Here is a 15,743-nt window from a genome sequence, read left to right as displayed (position 1 = left end):
TTGCTTTTGAAACTGCCCCTTACTAAAAAAATCTTCAATTAATAGCTTAAAGGAAACGATTCTTAGCATGAAGAAAATTACAACTTACTTTAGCTATTAGGCCCAGCATGTAGTTCACATTAATGCTCTAAACGGAACAAGTAAAAACACGAAAGACTACATACTGCTTTGACCCCAGTAATGCTGAAACAGTTTAACCATACAAAAGACCGCTCAGTAAGTGAAATACCAGCAGGCTTGCAAGCATGAAGTATACTCACTGAAAGGCAGGTTCTCCAGAAAATTATAGCAAGCGTGGCAATTCCCACTAAGGCAGTGACAATAACAGGCTCCCATGGAAGTCCATGGAAATCAGGCCCAGGACGGATTTCCTCAGGCAGGGTAGCAACCAACTGAAAACCAACAACATTGACAGCTATGAATATGTTTTTATTAAATACTCAGGCAAAATAAGCAGACTGCCAAATGCTTTTATTCCTCTCATAAAACCAGAGAACCATCTAGAGCTTTCTTGCAGTTTTTCTGTAAACTGAAAAACGAAAATGAAGAAAACCACAAAAGCAGCTCGATGCTTGCATTTCAACTCAAAAGTCCAAGTATCTGGAAGACACCTGACAGTAACAAGCTGCTGGCAAAAAACCGCTACACCGAAATAAGCTGATACGCACATTTTGCGTTACACAGCACTAGTAGTTATTTGATCCGTTTCCAAATAAAGCTAAAAGGATGGAAAAATATAGAAAAAAATCCAGCTTTACATCTGGACGTTCATAACGATCCAGTAAAAACGGCTCAGATCTCTTCCTCACTGTCACCCCGGTCACAGGGTCATGTCATGTGTCTCATCATACGTCTCTCTGAGGGCCATAGAGCACCAACTGCCTGAAAAAGGTGTGAATACCTGGTACAATTTACAGGGCTGATACAGACATGGCGCTTGGAAAAGAAACTGTACCAGCCACACAGAAACCCCTGCCTTCTCCCTGGCCGCAACTGGCCGACACGTGAGATTAAAATGAGGGCGCACACTTTCCCCTGCAAAGCCCAGGCTAGGGGCGAGCGGGTGTCTTCGCCGGCGCCCTATTCCCCCAAGGGGCCCTCTCCCCCAAGGGGAGCGGCGAGAGGCCTGGCAGCGATCCCTGCCCGTACTGACGCCAGCCTCCGCCTCCGCTCCCGCGGGACTGCCCCACATCGCGGGGTGGGGGCGAGGAAAAGCAGCCGCTTCACAAAGGGAGCGGGGCAGGTGTACGGCAGGGGTCACCCCCCTCAGGGACGCGGAGCAACATCCGCCTCGGCCCGTCTCCCTCGGGGGGGTCCACTCGGGGCGCCGAGTCCCCCGGTTTACACCGGCGGAGCCCCTCCGCCGCTTGTCACGGCCGCCCGCTCCGCCGGCCGTTAACGGCTCCCAACGGCCGGCGACGCGGGGGGCGACCCCACCCGGCGCGCGCGACAACCCCCCCCCCCCCGCGCCCCCGCCTCCTCGCGCACCTGCAGCAGCCGCCGCGCCGGGAGCTCCACGAGGCGCGCGCCGCCGCCTGCAGGGTCCATGGCGGCGCGAGCCAACTTCCAGGCACACGTCAGCCCAGAGTGACCCCCCACCGCCCCGCGCGCGCGTCATCGGCGCGCGCCGCCGCCGCCCGCATGCGCAGCCGCCACCTCCGCCACTCACCCGCCGCAGGAGCTCCCGGGCCGCGGGCGCCGCTTCGCCGAGGGCTCCCCGTGAGGCCTCCGCCCCGCGTCCTGCGGGCCGCCCGCCGCCCTCGTCGGCGTCTGGAGGAAGAGGGAGAGAAGTGTTACCTGACGGAGCGGCCTCGCCCGCGTCAGCCGTCGCCAGCAGGGCCTGCTGACAGGGGAGGGCTGCAACGGGGAACCCGCTTCTGCCCGCCCCGCAGTTTCTGCGGCATCTTAGGCGAGATTTCAAATTACCGTCCCCAGTTCTCCAGGGCACTGAAGAAAGAGGCAGAAGTCCTGAGAAAGGATAGTGATATTCCACAGGCCGCTTTAGAAAAGGTACCGCAGAGAGGGACACAGATACACAAAGTCACTTTGCCAAGCCTGCCTCAGAGCACATACAGCTCCCTCAGCAGCAAGTCAACAACAAAAAAGCACACACTCTTCAGTTCCTAATCAATAAAGCTATGTCTTCTACTAAGTTTACAGGACTGTTCATACAGCATAAGCTTTAAACCACCTTTACTTCTACCCTGATCTGAAGCCTGCCTCCTCCTCTCTCTGCTACTGTTGCCGTGAATTCAGGTTAACAGCTTCAAATAACCACCTGCCCAGCCTGTTGTTACATTGTGGAACAGCCTCTGTGACCAGCAATTCTACAAGCACCTGCCCTGTTTCTTCTCAGCACTTCTAGCAGTCCTCATAGGAATTCCTGGTAAACAGCATTTAACCACCGTTAAGGAAGGAATGGAAGATGGTCTAAAATACAAATGAACATACGACTGCTTAACCACATCATTCATCCACCAGCCATTTACAATTCCTAGGTATCTTTGCATTCAACCAAGCGTTTTCCTCAGCACTTAGAAGCTGCTTGGCTCAAAAGTGCTTGGCTATGGGAATGGTACCTCAGTAGCGTACAAAAGCTAAGCAAGATGTGCCTGATTTTTTTCTAAATACTCAGTGAAGTCAGATTTATTAAGTATAATCAGAGGTGAATGCAGAACAGCAAAGCTGAGCTTAGCACCGAGAATGGAGTCAAAGGCAGTTTCATGCCAAAACAAAGCTGGGGAAGATGATGGTAATAGGATCCCTCCTTGGCATAGTGAGGAGTCAGCACACTTGCTCCAGAGAGAGAAGGCCTCAACGGAACAGAGTCAAACATTTCTCCTACTCCAACAAACACCTTAGCCAGGAATTACTGAACTGCTTGAGGGAAGCTACACTCCATCTTTCCTGGAAAGTAATATAGCCCTGAGTCACAGGTTAAAAAGAGCGATAAGAGAGAGCTCATGATTGTATAGCCTAATGGTTGGACTGTGAGTCCCCCTGCAAGGAGGAGGAAACCTGCGCTAATGGTATGCTTCCAGTGATTTCTGCTCTTTATCCACTACCATGCCAAGTCACAGTCCACCACCCTGAGCACAGAGCCCTGACTATGACATTTACAGGAGAACTTTTCTTATTTCTATAGTGCAAAAAGGTAGTAGAAAAACCTCTCTGCTGAGATGAGTGGTATTGATACAATACTGCCACTAGAGAGACTGTCACAGATTAGTGAAAGCGATTAGGATTACAGCAACATACAATGAAAATATTAGTGAAAAACCTCAGTATTTGCCTAGAAACCATTCAACCATGCTCCTCTTCAAGAGCAAAAGAACAAAATAACCCAATTCCAAAAGGTTACCTGCAGCAGTATCTTCCCTGGCACTCTGTCCTGAATCAATTGACCCAAAAGAAGTATCTTCCAGCAGCGATCCTCTTTCACTGTCATACCCTTCTTCAGCTTCTCTATTATCCGAGAAGTTGGCCTCTTCATGCTCAGGTGGAACATTAACAGCCCTCTCCTCCTCCTCAATAGGCTGTTCTGGCCTCTTATCTTCAAGCTGCTGAAATCCCCGATTGCTCTCATCAATGGCATTTGGGTTTCTGATGGAAACTCTGTCATATTCAGCCTCTTTTGCACCATCTGTGACAGGGAGACATGAATTAAGCACTGAGCTACTGTGTATTTCTTACCCACAGCTGTCTCCAGTGAAATACCGCATTTGACAAAGCTTTCTTGATACTTTTTAAACACTTGAGCTTGTGTATTGCTTCTAGTATATTCTCAATCAACTTTCAGTAACATCTAATTAAATGTTTATATTGAATTTATGCAAGGTATCAACCACTGACCTTGCAATGAAATATTGCAAGGTGAAATATTTTCATTGTTCATGACTTTAACAGAAAATCACATACTTAACATGTACTACTGTAAAAGGAGCCTTGCTAAGACAGTGTCTTACCACCTTGCACATTAATTTGAAAAAACAGCAAGTTTGCAGCAGACTCTACTGCTGGTTCTTCTCCCATCAAAAGATCTGTTTGTTCAGTATTTCCACTTATGCACTCTTACAAATGTGGGCAAAAATATAATAGGGACACCTGAGATTTTAGGTGCATGGATTTAGTGCTTGAACTTTGCATTAATCACTGGATCTCTCATAATTAGGTGCTAGCTAGTTCAGAAAAAAAGACTCCTCTAAACCTTCCAGAAAATTCAGCACATTAGTATATGTGAATCCCTCTTTCTTGAGAGGAGGAGAGATAGACATGACCTGAATAGCTCCTTCTAGCCATATCCATGCACGGATCCCACTTACCTTACACAGAACCTGGCCCATAAGAACAGACATGCCGAGCTCAACATTTTCTCTCAAGATTTGTCCCTAGGACACCCATCACAATGCCAAAAATATGCATTAAAAATAAGCAAAATCCCAGCAGATTCCACAGGGCCTCTTTCAATTCTGCTCCCTCACCTTCTTCTTAAAGTTTCTCTGGGTTACATAGTGTTGTCTGGGATAGGGTTTTACTTCCGTTTCATCTACTCATTAACTGGTTTAACATCCTACCTTGAACATGCAGCTGATCATCTTCCTGTTCTGGAATAGATGCAAGCGGGACACTCTCATTAGCAGATGAATATTTACTCCTTAAAGAATATATTAATTCTTGAATATCATCCATCAGTGCGCTCTCCTCATCATAAAAATCCATCTCTTTTACCACCTCCTCTTTATGTTCTGCCACTCTGGAATCCAGAACTTTTCCTACAACAGCCATAATGCTCGATTCTGAAAACTCAAGTATCTGGTCCAAAGCTTCTTCTATATCTTCATTATTATGGCCTGCCTTCCGAGCAAGCTCCATCTCTACCTTCATGTCATGAAACATGGCTTCTATCCTAACCATGTGTTGAAGCCCAAGGTACTTTTGTAGACGTATTACACGCTTTTCATCCAGAAAATCTCTCATTATTGTGAGCCGCTTCACAGACTCACTGAAGTCTGTTACAGTGTCATTTGTGGCTGCTGAGCTGTCAGCAGGGCTGGGGAAGTGTGCAGATTGCTGGTGGTCATTTCTTGTATGCTCTAAATTTTGCACCTCTTTTGAGTCTTTCTGTGAAATGCCCTCTGGGAGATGATCTTTCCTTTGGTTCAAGTCATTGTTGTCTTCTGTGTCAGGAGATTGGAAATTATATTCTTCCACAGCTGATGGTTCCTCGGCTTCAGAAGACTCCTCGTCATCTTCCATGACATGTTCTATCTCATCCAGTTCAGCATCTTCACTCACTGGTGCATCAACCTCTTTGTTTCCAGTCTCACTTGCATCTTGCATGCTGATCGGTTTTTTAGCCTCCTTAGAAAATGAGTTTGTTTCCTCTCCTGTTTCGTAAGTTGGATTTCCAGTTCTTGAAACAGCTTCACGTAGTACTTCTAATTGAGGGTTTGTACTTTTAACATTTAGTGTATCGCTCTGCGTATCTGCAGCCTTTGCTTGTGACAGCTTTGCACTTGCAGCATTCTCATCTTCCAGTAGCTCTTCCTCTACTTGTTTCAGGTCAGGGTTATCTTCAGCATCTGGCTCTTCAGATTGCAATTCTGGTCTTGGTGTTTTTTCTTTAGATAAATTTGTGCCGAGATTTCTGTCTGAATCTGCATCCTCAGTACGAGCAGTTCCTTGCTGAGTAAGATTCTCTGTATTAGTATTCTGTGTAGTGCTTTTTGATTTTTCTTCAGGGGAACTTTTCTCAACGCTTTCTTCAAATACTGTCATCTTGCCGAGATTTCTTGAAAGCTCTTCTTTCATATCTGCCTCGGAATACTCAGTCTCATTTTCCCATGGCCTAGGTTGCTTGACAGCTCCTCTATGGCTTGGGTCTCCTTGCCCTGCAGAGGTTTCTTTCACGTTTCCCCTTTTTATTTCAGGTTCTTTGTTAAGAGAGGTGGTTTTTTGATTGTCATCATCGGTCTCCCCTATTTGTTTCAAATCTTCTTCATGCCTTAGAAGCTCTTTCTCCACAGTGGGCATTCCATGCTCCAATTTCTCTTTTAAAAGATTAGTATCTCCTAGGTCACTTTGAGATGCATTTTTTACCTCTTCCCCTGGTTTGGCTGGAACATCAACAGGCAGCTTGTCCTCAGCTCTTCCTTTCTCCTTTGTTTTCTCCCATAACTTTTTGTGCTTTAAATCACTTTCCAAGACCTCTTCCAAGGTGTCATCCTCAAACTTTTTCTCATCTTTCTCTGTTTGAGCAAGCGGCACTCTTTCTGGACTTCTGTTGAGATGACCAGCAGGTGGTTTTAAAGCATCTTGCTTGCTTTTAACCAATGATTTGGACTCCAGATCATGTCCTGGATTAGGCAAAACATGAGGATCAGGCACAGCTGTACTCTTCAGCTTTTCAGTATGTGACTCAGTTCTATCAACTGCAAGCTGCTCTTCAAACTGTTCAGTTTTGTTTGGTTTTTCTTTTGAATCCAGATCACCTCCACCTACAGGTTCCTTTCTAAGGAGTTCTTTGGAGAGATCCTCAGGTTGAGTTGTTGCTGGTACTTCTCTTTTACTAATTAGCATCACCTCATCCTGTTTCTCTTTTGCTGGTTGAGATTCGAACCTGTCCACACTTATACTGTCACCCAACTTCTTGCTCTTACTGAAGGCATCTTTAAGAATTAATGCATCTGAATCATGTTCTTCCTCATTGTCTCTTTGGTTATTTAGCTCTGTAGCACCCTTTGCATCTTCATCAAGTTCATGATTTTGTGACTCAATGTCATCGTTTTCATCATCATCATCTAAATCCGCTGGGGATGTAATTTCTTGCTCTGCCATAAAAGACAGCAAAGAGATTTCTTCAGAGTGATCTGCAGAGTCTGGCTCCTGCTCTGCATCATGAGTATTAATGCTCAAATCTTCATTAAAATCATCTTCCAGTGATGTAATAAGGCGAGTCACCTCATCATCTGATACAACAGCATCAGCAGTTGAGCCAAATTTTGTTTTCAAGTTCACAGAGAGCTCTCTGTTTAAAAGTGTATAGGCATTGACTTCCTCACTCTCTTTGTCAAGTTGACCGGTTTCACCCTGAGGAATACTAGTGGTTTTGGTATTTTCACTTTCTAGCCCTTTTAGTTTCCCATGTAGCATTCCTTTCAAGTGCTCATGTGCAATTTGATCTCCCTGAGAGTTTTCCTCGTGACTATTGACACTGGAGTCTCCTCCAGTATTTTCAGTTCCTTCTGTAAGAGAACTGTCTGCTTCCTCTGTCATGGCGAGGGCTTCCTCGTCTTCTTCTGTACTTGGCTCAAGATTGTCTGTCTCCAAAGCATCAAGGGACTTCACCGTATCGACCTGTTCAATCTCCTCATCCCTTTCAATCCCTTCATCTGGTTTTGTCCCTGGATCACTTGATTCAGTTTCCCCTTCATTTGCTATTGTCTCTTGCCATGACTTCAAAAGCTCATCCACATTATAATTATCAAAATCATCCCTTCCGCCATCAAAGCAAACAAAGTCTGTTTCCTGAAATGAAAAACAACATGTAGTCACAAATATTATTTTCTTTATTACAGTGATGAGACCAAATCCATTTGGTTGGTTAGAGAAAGCAGCGAAGTAAATTATATTAATTGCGCAGAATTAACTCCTTGAGTCCTTAACCAAAAGTCTCTTCGAAATCAGTGGAAGTTTTGCCCAAGGACTCTTAAAAACCTAAATAAAAAGCTCATGGGTTAGCCCTGTCAAAGACCTCCTAGTGAGGAAAAAACTGGAAGTCAGCAATGTAGTTGATAGTATTATAATTTACTCATCACATACATTCTGAATTAAGAACAAGTCTGTTGCTGAATGCCAGTGAGGAGGAGAAAACAAGCATCACTAAGCCTGTTTGTCCCAGTCTCTTTTAGCTGGTCTCTCCTCAAATGACCAAATCCTCCAAGCAGGAGCCACATGTCACACCATTTCTGAAAAATAAACAGCAGTGCAGGCCATTGAATATGATTTCATAAGAGTCTGAAGCTGCATCCACAAACAGGCCTTACTCACACAACTCTGGAGTTACTAGCCATTAGTGCATGAAAGCCATTTATGTGTGTAAGGGTTGAAGGACCAATTCTAGAATAAAAGGGCTAACAGTGTCCCAGGTATTTGTTTGTTTCTGATAATACTTTAAAATTCTAAAGTTTGGGAAAAGAATGAATTCTGAATACATACCATACAGCCTATGTGCGAGCCAGCTAGCAGCATTTCTAGAGCTCAATCCAAACAGATTTTGTTAGAAGAAAACCAGAATATTCAAGAAAAGAATGATCAATGCCCACATTTTCGGCTGATACTTACACACCCATCCACATACATATCTGCACAAACATTCCACCCCCCAATACATATGTGCATCTCTGCACATATGTAGCTGCTTGCTAACAAAAGGTAACTAAGGATCACGGATATTCCCATTCTCCTCCTCAGGGATTTTATTGAATGCCAAGGTAAGAAACAGCAAGCAGCCCAATTAAAAAATAACAAATAAGACTTACATCTGTTGGTAACTCTAGCTCCTCATTGGAATAATTATGATTTATTTCAAGTAAATCCTTTGGAAAATATCCGAAATCACTTCCAACCTGCCAGAAAACAAACACAAGCAAACAAAAAGCAGTAAAGAAGCTTTTGAAATCATGTGACTATGTTAAAATCCTAATTACAGACACTAGTAACAAAGACGTCAAACTCACTCTCAAGTATTTCTAGATGAAGTTTAACACAGTGAATAAAAGAAAAAGATTAGCAATGCCTTGTTTATGCAAGAGTTTTCATTGAGGTTTTATACTTACATTTCACAACACCTTTGTGAAGTTGTTTACTGTTTCTGTTTTAAAGCCTGACTTATAACAAATTATTAGGAGAGCTGGGAGAGAAGCCCAAGCATTCTGGCTCATGTGCTTTAACTGCTATTGGGCACCCTCACTGGCACCACATATGCTTCAAGTATTTTCTCACATAGTACGCAGAACAGGATCTTTGACTAGTAAGATTTACATCCATGTACAATACTATAGCCTGAAATATGCTCACTTTGTAGCTTAAGGAAAAAAAAATTTTCTTAAAGCAGATTTTAGGAAAATGCAAAATTGTACCTGAGATAATAATCTATTTTAAAACCTGTGTGGAAAATATACCCACTCTGCAAATGCATTGGTGCTCTTCAGTGACTAATACAAGCAAAAATCAGTTGCAGATGGCTATTTTCAAGCAAGTCAACGTCCTAAGCCAAGACAAACAGTGGAAGACAAGAATCTCTTATCACTCACCAGATAAGATCTACACAGTAATGCTCTCACTTGAGAGTTCTGACAATGGCTGTCAAGAAGCCAATATTAATAGCATGCTATCACTGTGCAGATTAGATAATCCAGGCAATTAGAGCCTGGTGGACACACCTAGAAAGGTACAGAGTTCCTAGACAACCAAAATATCTGGGGGGAAAAAAAGTGTTGGTCATTTCCTCAATGTTTTGTTATAGGAGGAAAATGACAATTGCCAATTTTCTTGAAAAGTTTATTTGGGAAGGGCACTCAGTTAAAGATCAAATTAAAAAGGAAGCCAGTTATGTCAAAATAATTAGGGATATATAGATATATGTTTCGTTACATTGATATCACTGAAATAGGCTCACATGACCTGAAGTTTTCTGGATTTACAATGGCATTAAAAAAAAAAAAAAGGAAAATTGTATCCAGTAAATAATAAGTACTAATATTTTTTTGTTGTTGTTGTTATGCAAGCAAAGTAAGCACTGATACATTATGGGGCTTCCTTTTTTAACTTTTTCTCATTCAAATCTTACCTTCCATAGCTGAGATCTCTGAAGTTAGTTACATAAAAAAATAAATCTATTACCTCTGCACCTTTTGCAAACACATAGAGATACTCTCTTATGGAAAAGAGATAATGTATGCAGGTTTATCATTGGGAATTATTGGGAATGGGAAATTAAACTAGACAAGTCAAATCAAAAGCTTGTCCTTGTGCAGTATACTACAGTTTCATTCTAAATTGGCTTGTTTCTCTCTACAAACTTCCATTCCAGTTTTAAATGATCTTTCTGAAAACAAAAGCCAAAGCATCAAAGTAGCCTCCTTACAGACTGATCTCCGTGACTACCATTATAATTAGGCATCACAACTTGGAAATTCATTTAGTGTAATCCAAGCTGTTGACCATACAAGTCCTCTGCAGTGACCCAGTTTGCCACTTATGTAGTTTACGAGCCATACAGGATCTGCATGCCCAAAATTGCACGTGCTCCTCTCCCTACAAGTCCTCTCATAAGGGAAAGAAATGTCTCATTGTGCAAATAAAGGGAACATTCTTCGTTCTCTACAGGCATGACAGAGGAAAGGCATTATGAATGCCAAGGAAATAAGGGAGAGAAAGGTGCATCCTTCATTTCCACTTCCTTCCCAGCTAAAATGCCGTGGGTGGACAAAACACATAGCTGCGTGTACAGCATCTGTCCCCACCAGTGCCCACATGTGGCAGCCAGCTGCAGCAGATTCACTGACCACCACCAACCAAGAAACCTGCTTCTCGCACCACCTACCTCAGTGACAGAAATAAGACAGCTGGGAAAAAAGATGTTCAAGTGTTTTTAATCTTAAAGCCCACATCCCTGAAGCACAGGCATCACAGGTACCTAAAACTGCAGAACATTGGTCAAAGAAGGGAGTTGGTCTGGTCTACCCTTCTTGAACTCCGCCATTGTTAAGAAAACACAGAAACAATAGGAACACATTCCCTGATCCTCTGGGTCCTCCAGACATACTCTGTCTTACCTGAAATTTACCCCACCTGTATTCCTTTCTACTACACTATGTATAAGATTTGAAAAAAAAAAAACCAAAAAATAACCAACCACCCAAAAAAACATGATCTGCAGGCAAGTCCATTTCTTGTAACACGAGGTCAGAAATAGTTTTCTCAACCTTGAATCAAAGGAATAAAGTTCAGCCCTTTGCTGCAAGATAAAATAACAACCTTCTGCAGCAAGAATTTAAAGTGTCTTTGCTGAAATGTTTTGTTAAAGAGCAGCAGCTTTTACTTGAATTATCTGAAGTAGTTTTGGAGCTCTGGACCCTGCTGAAGATGAGGGCAGAGTGCAGGAGAAATGCATAGGAGGAAAGTCTATATAACACAACTTGATGGGGTGAACGATGTGAGGTGGATGCTGAAGAAGAGACTAGTTTTAGAGCAGGACAGGGTGCATTGGACAATGAGAGTACCAGATGTGCTCCACCTTTCGGCTTTGGGAAAAAATCAAGTATTTTCCTGGAACTGAGGTATTCCTGAAATTCGTAACATAAAATCACTATTAAATAATGGTCATAGAATAGCATCGAAGCATTTGGCTTTGCTTTATTAATGATGTTTAGACAGCTCTGCTAAAAACTGCATGCCATATAGTGTACAGAATACACATTATAGCTGGGTTCCAGAATTTTTTCACATGCAAAATACTCACTGAGCCCCATGGGAGTTCTGCAAGAAATAAAGTATACAAGACTGGGGTCATAAAATAAAGGATCTATTTTGTTAAAATACAGCATGTTTGCTGGCAGAGGAAAAAAAAAAAAATCAACAATGGCTTGAAAAGGGCAGAGCGAATTAGAAAAGCAAAGGCAAATAAACCCCCAGCGTAACTGCTATAGATTTTTCAGCCTTGGTGAAAGTCTCCTTTCTTATCAGATCACCTCCCTTCAGGTCAAAAATACTATTGTATTTCTCATGGCTCCTCAAAATCGATGTCAGGATTAGAGCCTCTATTTACAACTTGTTTGAAATAAGCCCCAGGTTGCAGTAGTTGAAGCTTCTTACACACACATTCCCCTAACCTCTGTCCCCATCTGAACATCAGAATACCAGTTATCCCTTGATTTCTTAGTTTCTATTATGCCCTAATAAATACTTTCCCCTAAAACTTTGGGAAATGGAACAAGGCAGTAGGGTAGATGCACGAGATCAAATGACACACACAAGTACACATAAAATCATGCAATGAGACCCCAAAAGGGCTGCGGCAGAAGGTAACATGCCTTCCATTGGAATTTGTTTGAACGCAGATCTCACTAGGTAGCCTGTTTTTAATTAGCAAGCAACAGCCTCCCCCTAGCTCCAAGGCTGCACACAGCAGGCACGGCTGGTCTGCATAAATCAAATAGCCCAGGCAAATCTGGCATGGTAAGTCATGTTGCATGAGAAAGACCCCAGTGCTATCTGCAAGTCAGGGACAGGGTCAGACATACCAGTGCCCTACTCAACATGCAAGGGTAGGCACCTCTGACCCCGCTGCAGCATTTGCACGCTGGTTGTCGCAGTGCTATGATTAATATAGAAGCAGTCAATCAAATCGGGGAAAAAAGAAATAAAGATTATAGCCACCAACTGAAAGGAATTAGTCTGTTATCACTGCCCTAAAAGGAAGATAGAAAATAGTGTAACACAATTAAAAAATGACAACAAATAAAATGGAGCTTTGCAATTCTTTAGATCTGCCAACTTCAGCTTTTACTTGTTAAACTCAAAGCAAACATCCTTTTAACTTGGAGACACACCTAACTGTTGCATGAGCTTCCTATCAGTGAATAGTTAAACTGAATATTAACTCAGCAATTACCTTAAAGCTGCTGTCTGATCTTGCAGCCTGCATTACACCTTGTTAGAAGATGCAAAATTGGCCCCACGCTGCTACTCCGCGTCTCAAGAACTGGCAGCCCTGGAAACCTGTACCGGCTAATTAACCAGATTATTTATGGTACAGTACATGTCAGAAGGGAATTACCAGCATGATACAATTATAAACTCTTCTTTAACCACGTGCTGCCATTTTCTGCTCTCTTCTGTATCATTCTAATTGGATTCAGCTCCTGCTGAGAGCTTGGCTGTGCACACCCAGCCTGAACAGGTTAGAGAAAGTGATACATCCTGCTTTTCACTAAACCACTAGTCCCACAGTCAACACCCAGGTGTGGCTTTGAGCAGCCTAGACCACTACTGGAGGCAATTGTCTATCTCTTGTAGAAGACCAGAGTAAAAACAGAGGTTGAAGTAAATGATTTGGACACAAAAAGGTATGTAGGGGAAGCATGGGCAGGGGTCTAAGTAACCTCCAGACTGCCAGCATTTTCAAGGGAAGTCTGCAAAAATTGCTCTTGCTCCAGGGTATCTCTGTTCTGCTTCTGTCAGGCAAATAAGGTGTTTATTGTGAAAGCCAAGAGGAAATATTTCATATTTTCTATGAAAGAACTGCAAGTATGGGGACCCTCCTTTCCCATTAACTCTTTCTTGATTGCCCAAAGAAGACAACGACTCAGACAAGGCCACTACTCTGCAAGCTGCTACAGTGTGTTACTAAAGCTGAGAGACAGACCTTTTAAAAATCAGATTTACCTTAATTTTTTTTAGTTTTACTACTTTTTTTTCCTCCAGTTCTGCATGTGGCTTAGATAAAAAGGGGAAGACGGCAGCTGAATGTTAGGAAGAGAAACGCGATTAAAGCATGTACATGGAACAATTTTTAGCAGGATTACACAGAGCGCAGGATGAGACCACATTGGGGTAAACACAAGCACAGGCTTAAGCCTCCCTAGATGGGAAGGGAGGCTCAGCTTCCAGGCAGGCTCATGGGCCACCACTTACAGTGCTGCAATGGGAGGTTTTCAAAACAAAGGCAGTTTTCTAACAGTTTTTAGCACACATTAGCGTTGCCCATTTTTCACAGCACTTAATGCCTTAGCTTTGATCAAACCACATCCCATTTCACACGGGTCTCAAGACAAAATGGCATTCATTATGTTATTTAGCCATGTTCAAAACCCTAAGTGTTCTTCTATGAGGCAAAAGGAAGGAAAAAAGATTACCAACAGAAAGCACCAAGAAGAGCAAACAGAACAAATGCTTTACAGTACTTACACTTCCAGCCCAGAGCTCCGTTGATTTTCCTATTAGTTTGTAATATACGTACACCGCTTCTCCCTTCTTAAAATTTACAAAGCGACAATCCGGACCTTTAAAATCCTGCGTTGCCTTCCCTCGGCACATTAACACTGTCCGAAGAAAACAAAAAGCAGAGTATTACTTTAAAAATAATAATAAAACAATTTGATGAAAGGGGCCTTTGCTAACTGGCAGAAAACAAGACCTCCCCGCACGCACCGGTTCGCTATTTTCCAGACTGGGTCAAGAGATAAGAACTTAACTGAAAGTATAACTAAAATAAGGGACTATTTTAAAAAAAGCAAGCTCAGTGATCAAGACAAGCATTTGACGAAGCACTTGAGAATTACATTTCAGAAGTGCGCTATGAAACTAATTACTAATATTAAATTAGATGGGCTAAAAGACGACATCGCTGTCCTAGCGAATCGGCCCTGAAATTATTCCGCGCACAAACAACACCCAGAAAGCGCCTTTATTACAAGAGGGTTTTGCAGGGAGGAGGGGGAAAAAAAAAAAGAAGGCGCTGTGGGGATCCGAAAACTTGGTGACAGGGCGAGGAACGACGCGGGTCGGCGCCGCCTTTCCATTCTCCCGATTCTCCCCGGTTTCCGTGCCAAAGCCGGGGGGCTTTGGGAAATGCCCCCGTCAGGCATGCGACGTTCGCATATTTTCCCGTAACCGCTTCCCGGCGGCGGGGGCGGCCTCCCGGCCGTGCCAAGCGCCGGGGACCGGGCAAGGACCGCCCGCTCCCCGCCGGCCGCCCCCGGGCCGGGGTCCCCCGCCACCCCCAGCCCCCCCCCTCCCGGGGCGCGGCGCGTCCCCGCCGCCCCCCACTCACTGCTGCACTCGCGGTCGGCGCAGCGCTTGCGCTCGGCGAAGCGGCGGCCCAGGTCGGGCCCGGCGGCGGCGCAGAGGAGGGAGGGCGGCGGGGGCAGGAGCAGCAGCAGGGCGAGGAGCAGCCGGGGGTCCGGCGGCGGCGGGGCTGCGGCCATGTTGGCGGGCGCCGGCGGCGGGGAGGGAGCAGACACGTCAGCAGCGCCGGCGGGAGGGCGATGTGGCGGGGGAGGGGAGGGACCGGCCCGGCCCGGCCCCGCCGCCACGGCGGGAGGAGGGCAGCGCCCGGACCCTCCCTCCCGGAGGCATCCCGATCCCCGCGGACACGGGACCCCCCGGCTGCCTGCGCCGGGCAAGAGTCCGGCTGCTCTGCAGGCTCCCTCCTAGCAGAGGGGCTCTCCCCGCCTGGAGGGGCGACAGGGAAGGTCCTGCCCCTCACTCGTGCTTGTTAATGGCGGTTTTCTCTAGCAGGGGGTCGCTGAAGTGGCAAGAACGTCCCGGCGGTCTGAGCAGGCTGCAGAAAAGGTGTAATTGCCGCCGCGCACCCCCACGGCACAAGGGTGAGGATGCAACAGATCCAAACATCCACCTGGCTGCTCTCCCTCCTGCCCCACCGAGAAGTTCGCATCTCCGCTTGAGAGGCGCAGCCGCCACCAAGGCAGGACGTCATCCGCCCCGGTGACCTCCCGAGAGTTTGAGGTTAAACCTGCGGTAACGCAGGCGTATGAACTCACTCACGCGTAGTCCCACTGAGGAAAGCGCAGGCAAACGAAGGGTTGCACGCCTAACTGCTGAAAAGACAGGCTCCCCAACGGGCCCGTTCTTCCCCTTCCCTAGCTTCAGCTTCCACTTGCTGCTACATCTGAACTATGAATGTTTGCAAACGAAAAGATGTGCTACTTACACTTGTG

The 15,743-nt window shown here is 44.9% G+C and overlaps 1 protein-coding gene across 3 annotated transcripts in view; it reads right to left on the bottom strand.

The window, feature by feature from the left end:
* Positions 1–15,440, bottom strand: part of MIA3 (MIA SH3 domain ER export factor 3) — a 30,138-nt gene extending 14,698 nt beyond the window's left edge. Inside the window, exons 1-7 of one of the 3 annotated variants that reach the window (XM_072856991.1) lie at positions 14,837–15,440; positions 13,972–14,105; positions 8,541–8,627; positions 4,575–7,527; positions 3,362–3,643; positions 1,670–1,770; positions 261–392 (exon numbers count right to left, since the gene is read on the bottom strand). In XM_072856991.1, the coding sequence (XP_072713092.1) occupies positions 261–392; positions 1,670–1,770; positions 3,362–3,643; positions 4,575–7,527; positions 8,541–8,627; positions 13,972–14,105; positions 14,837–14,990 (3,843 nt within the window). In that variant the 5' untranslated portion in view covers positions 14,991–15,440. Of the gene's footprint in view, positions 1–260; positions 393–1,669; positions 1,771–3,361; positions 3,644–4,574; positions 7,528–7,821; positions 7,968–8,540; positions 8,628–13,971; positions 14,106–14,836 lie in introns of those variants that run through there. The other 2 variants (XM_072856992.1, XM_072856993.1) reach the window with 2 other exon arrangements.
* Positions 15,441–15,743: the final 303 nt, after the last annotated feature.

This window comes from Ciconia boyciana, chromosome 3 (genome assembly GCF_034638445.1).
Source record: "Ciconia boyciana chromosome 3, ASM3463844v1, whole genome shotgun sequence".
Classification (NCBI taxonomy): Eukaryota; Metazoa; Chordata; class Aves; order Ciconiiformes; family Ciconiidae; genus Ciconia; species Ciconia boyciana.
This window is presented reverse-complemented; position numbering and strand designations above follow the sequence as displayed.